The 5,239-nt window shown below is 50.2% G+C and overlaps 1 protein-coding gene across 1 annotated transcript; it reads left to right on the forward strand.

The window, feature by feature from the left end:
- The first annotated feature begins 480 nt into the window (after positions 1–480).
- GPR3 (G protein-coupled receptor 3) lies at positions 481–2,925 on the forward strand. Its single transcript, XM_084652174.1, has 2 exons — positions 481–622; positions 1,734–2,925. The coding sequence occupies exon 2, from the start codon at positions 1,750–1,752 to the stop codon at positions 2,734–2,736; it is 987 nt and encodes a 328-aa protein (XP_084508300.1). The 5' UTR covers positions 481–622; positions 1,734–1,749; the 3' UTR covers positions 2,737–2,925.
- Positions 2,926–5,239: the final 2,314 nt, after the last annotated feature.

The raw sequence follows: 5,239 nt of genomic DNA on the forward strand, positions 1-5,239 counted from the left end.
GGGCAGCCGAGCCCCGCTCAGCGCCAGTTTGCAGCAAGCAAGCAGCTCCCCTCCCACCCGGCATGCCAGGACCCCACCGCTCCGGGGAACAGCCTCGGCTGGGGGGCACCGCCCCCAAGTGGGGGAGACCGCAGAGCAATGGCTTGGCGGGGCTGCCCCCCGCTTGCACCGCAGCAGCGGGCGCCGCAAGGACGGGCAGGGACTGGGGGGGGGGGGGGGAGGGGAGGCACCTGACCGCTCCCGCGAGCCCCAGGCGGGGGGGGGGGGCGGTTTATGAATGGAATTCTCCAGTGGGAACCCAATTACTATGCCGCGCGCCGCTCCTCGCCCCACAGGTGATTGGCTCCTGCGTCCCATTGACGTCACCCAGCAGAGAGCCAAGAGGAGCCGCAGGCTCAGGCAGCGGCAAACCGACCCCCCCCCCCAAAAAAAAAAAACCCAGGGAGTGAGTCACCCCCAAAAGGGGCTAATTCACTATAACTCCGCGGCGTCTCCCCCAGCCCCGTCTCACTGCAGCCGCCCATGGAACGGAGCCCTCCGCCTGCATCCTGCCAGCAGGACCGGAGCATCCGCGGAGGAGCCGCAAAGGATCCAGGCGGACTTCCCTGCCCCAGCGCACCAGGTGAGGAGCCCCCCTCTGCATGGGGGGGGGCGAGCCCTTTTTGCGTCCCCCTCCACTGCAGCTAGACGCAGCTCAGACGCCCTGGGCCCCCGGGCGCGTTGGAACTTGCAGAAGAGCAAAAATAAGGTTTAAAAGAAGGAGAGGGGTGTTGTAGACATTGATTCCTCCCCCCCGGGCGCCTTAAATGTAAAGCAAAGTCCCGCTCCACTCGCTGGCAAGTCGGAGCAGAAAAGGTTCTCATGTTAATCTAGAGACTGGGGTTATAACTGAGCTGAGGGTGCCGCTTTCGAGGTAGAGAACTGCATTAAAAATTCAAAGAACACGGGGGGGAGGGGGGAACCAACCCCCCAGCAGCCACGAAGGAGCAGTAAATAAGTGGTTTCAGCAATACTAATGCAAATTAAGATGCATGGCAGGACTGAGAAAGCAGCTCTTTGGCGGGTGACAGAGTAGATCTGCCAGAGCCCAAGCAAGGGATGCAGCGTTAAAAGAGGACAAAAAATGTAATCAGGCAAATTGGTCAGAGAGGCGATGCCCACCCTGCTCTTTCCATTACGGAAATTTAGCTCTATAAACTTTACAGCATCAGCAGTTAGGGCTAAGTTGGTAACAGCCCCTGCGTGACAAAACATTTAGCTTCAGCTGAGTGTGGAGTATTTATCCACTGCAATTGTGCAATGCATATAGCTCAGTGGAAGCAAACACAGGCAAGGAGACAACTGGATGAGGGATTTTCCTGCCCCCCCCTTTTTTTTTTGCCTGCTCCAAAAAAAAAAAAAAAGAAAGAAAGAAAACAGTGTAAAACTGACCAGAAATATCCTCCCCGTAGGAGCAAATCGTGAGCATGCTGCACACCTGGGTAGCTTAAATCAACTGAACCTACACCGTAGCCTAGCTTGTAAGCTTTGATCAGAGCCAGCTTTTGGAGAAAGCCAATGGGAAGCAAGGTGGGTGAGCCTACCCCTGTGAAATCTGCCACCAAGAGAGACTGGACACTGATTAGTGCTCAGAGATGCTCATGAGTAACTCACAGGTACAAGTCAGTTTGCATGCCAGAGCCTTTGTATGTGCAGGATGACACTAAATGGAACTTGGTGCTATGCTTCTGCAGGTCACACCTGGACGTCATGAACAAGGACATGTCCCACAACTCCACTGAAGGCCAGCAGGGCCGGTTTGCAGCCAGTAATGGCAGCAGCAGCTCCTTGAACCTCGACTCTGTGGTGCAACCTCTTGCCCTGAATCCCTGGGATGTGGTGCTTTGCATTTCTGGGACCATCATCTCTTGTGAGAATGCGATTGTGGTAGCTGTCATATTTTACACCCCTGCCTTCCGGACTCCAATGTTCCTGCTCATCGGGAGCCTTGCCATTGCTGACTTCCTGGCCGGCATGGGCCTTATATTCCACTTTGCCTTTGTCTATTGCATCCAGTCACAGGTGGTGAACCTCATCACTGTGGGGCTCCTGGTGACCTCGTTCACTGCCAGCGTGGGCAGCCTGTTGGCCATCACCATAGACCGCTACCTTTCCCTCTACAATGCACTGACTTACTATTCAGAAAGGACGGTCACCAGGACTTACATCATGCTGATCCTGACCTGGGGGTTTTCCATCTGCTTTGGGCTGCTGCCTGTCATGGGCTGGAACTGCTTGAAAGATGTCTCCACCTGCAGCATCGTGAAGCCCCTGACCAAGAACAACCTCATCATCCTCTCCATCTCCTTCTTCATGGTCTTTGCGGTGATGTTGCAGCTTTACGTACAGATCTGCAAGATAGTTTGCAGGCACGCCCACCAGATCGCTGTGCAGAGGCACTTCCTGGCCACCTCACACTACGTCACCACCAGGAAAGGCATCTCCACCTTAGCTGTCATCTTGGGGACTTTTGCTTCTTGCTGGCTGCCCTTTGCCATTTACTGCCTCCTGGGAGATTACACCTACCCAGCCCTCTATACCTACATGACCATCCTCCCGGCTACCTATAACTCCATGATTAACCCCGTTATCTATGCCTTCAGGAACCAAGAGATCCAGAAAGTGCTGTGGACTGTGTGCTGTGGGTGCTTCTCTTCCACAATACCTTTCAGGTCCAGATCTCCAAGCGATGTCTGACTCATCAGCCCTCAGTCCAAAGACCCATTTGCACATGGAGTTCCCCTTTTTGCACAACCACAGAGATTTTGTGAGAGCTCTTAAAAGATTCCATGTCTCCTCTGATTCCCCTTTCCTTGTGTGCATGAGCTGCTCTCTTCCTTTATTTTTCCACTTTTAGAATTTACGGAAGAAAAAAATATTTATTTTTTATCCATAAATAAAAAATAAATAAAGTATATTTGAGAGTGTGTGAGCTCCTCCATGACTATTTTCTTTGACACAATATTGATGGTGCATTTTTTTAAAAAGAGAGAGAATATCTTTTCATTCCTTTGGCTTGTAAACAGCCTGGTTAATTACCTCAGGTCGTCAGACATTATTTTCCACATCAAAGATCCATTGTTTCCCCTGTAACAATGGATCAGAACCCAACCAGCTTTTTTTCTGTGGTTAAATGTTTATGTATTATTTATTTATTTATTGTTATTTATGGCCAGCTTTTTCAAGACAATAGATTGTTCTGAACTCTGTAGTTTGCTGCCCTCTAGTGTTCACTCTGTTTTAATACAAAAAACTCATGATGGCTCCTTTTGCATGTTGAGTACCCTGGGTGGTATTAGGTAATGGAATGTTTTAATTGTATGAAATATAGACAACTGGAGCGAAAAAGGGAAGGCTGCAATACTAGACTGTGCCTATAAAAACCCAAGGGCTCAAATGGTCAGAGTTGCTTTCTAAACCATTGCACTAGAGACTATTCAATTAACTAAAGTTTCTGTCCCAGTGGAGAGACAGATTGCACGTGTCCAACTGGCCAGATTCAGAGGACAGCTATTCAGGGTACTATATGTTCTTCAGGTTTGCATGAATCTGGAAAGGAAGCAAATGTAAGAGGCACTTTAGACATTTGAAAATCTCTCTGCATTGTTGCACAGACTTTTGTTCCATGTGATTTGGAAAGTACTGTATTCTTGTTTACAATCATAAGAGAAAAATAAAGATAATTTGTGATACAACATCTGGCTGCCGCTTGATTTATGTGGGAGGGAGATATTGGAAGATCATTGTGGGTGAGGGGAGTAACTGGAAAGAGACCGCTTCACCCTCAATAAATTACGAAGCGTTGGGTCCAATTAATGCCACCTTCATCATAGACTCTGGAGACTGAAAAGAAGCGTCAGAGCCCCCAGCCCATCTCCCTGGAGCCAATGCAGGATTCTTCGCTATGGCACATTTTCTAGTGTTTTGGCCAATCTTGTTGTAAAATATCCCAAGTAATAGTGCCTCCCTCTGTCCTCCTGGGAGACACTTCCGTTGTTGCCTAACACATCCAGTTAGCTGGAAGTTCTTCCGAGCTTAGGGGGCTTTTATTCAGTTGGGGGGGGGTCTCTGGGTCCAATTCAGAGTCCTTGTCCTAATCCTCAAAGCTTTCATCATCTGGGACCGGGCTACCTCTCCATCTGGGACATATGAAGATGTCTGCCCTCCGGGGGACCCAGGATGAAATTCCTAGGAGCCAGAGGGGCAAAGCAAACACAGTGCTGTGTGTCAGAAGACTAAACATGCTGCTGGAGATCTGAATGATCGCTCGTCTGAGCAGTTATGATGAGGGGAGAGGAGAAAAGGAAGGCAAAAGCATTCTGAGCTACGTCACTGCACAAAAGCAGTCTCCACACTGATTCACTGCGCATGATCTGTGACTGATGTGTGGTCATTTCTATCTCTGTGACCCCTGAATAAGCCCAGGGGTTAAACAGAACTAGATTGGAGTGTGAGATTTTCTCCTAGTGCAAACAGCAATCTGATCCCCATGGCATCCTGAAACTGCATGACACTGAAGAGCTCTGGGCACCCTCATTTCAAAACACAGGACAGTTTGTGGCACTGCACACACGCAAGGGACGGCTTAGCAGTTTGAGCATCAGGTTTGAAATGCTGCAGCCACAGGTTCAAATCCCAGCAAAGTTGACTCAGACCTTTCTCCTTCTCTGACCGAGTTCTGTGCAGTTGACTGCTTTGAGGGGTCCTTTTGAATGAGACTATAAAAACCCAGGACCTGCCTGCTCTGTGGTGCCATGACACCTTCACAGGAGTGAGGATTTAGCACTTCCTCCATTGGCCTGTCATGCAGCATGCTATGCACAGGTTGGGTGCCACCCTCCAGCCCAGAGGGAGGTACGTTGCAGGGGGGCTGCTGCATGGACACCAGCCCAAATGCCACAGTCGTTCATTTTTCCTTTTTACTCAGGCAGAACCTCCCGTGTGACTTCCTCAGGAGCTGTGCTCAAGTTAGCAGGGAGTAAAACAGGAGTCAACATGTCACCACTTGGCCTGTAGTTTGCAACAAAAGGAAGGGGGAGGGAGGGGCTGTTCCTAGATTGGCTGATGGGCCAGTGAGTAGGGTCCTAACCTAAGACTTAGGAAACCCAGCTTCAGTTCCTCATTTCCCCACAGGCAGTTTGTGTGGCCCGTGGCAAGACGGAGTCTCCCTGCATCTCAAATCCCCCGCTGTAAATTGGGG

Source organism: Lepidochelys olivacea, assembly GCF_965140295.1.
Source record: "Lepidochelys olivacea isolate rLepOli2 genome assembly, chromosome: 19".
NCBI classification, from domain to species: Eukaryota; Metazoa; Chordata; order Testudines; family Cheloniidae; genus Lepidochelys; species Lepidochelys olivacea.

Bases quoted from the DNA above. Each gene is read 5' to 3' on its own strand.
- GPR3 (XM_084652174.1), top strand. From the start codon at position 1,750: ATGAACAAGGACATGTCCCACAACTCCACTGAAGGCCAGCAGGGCCGG.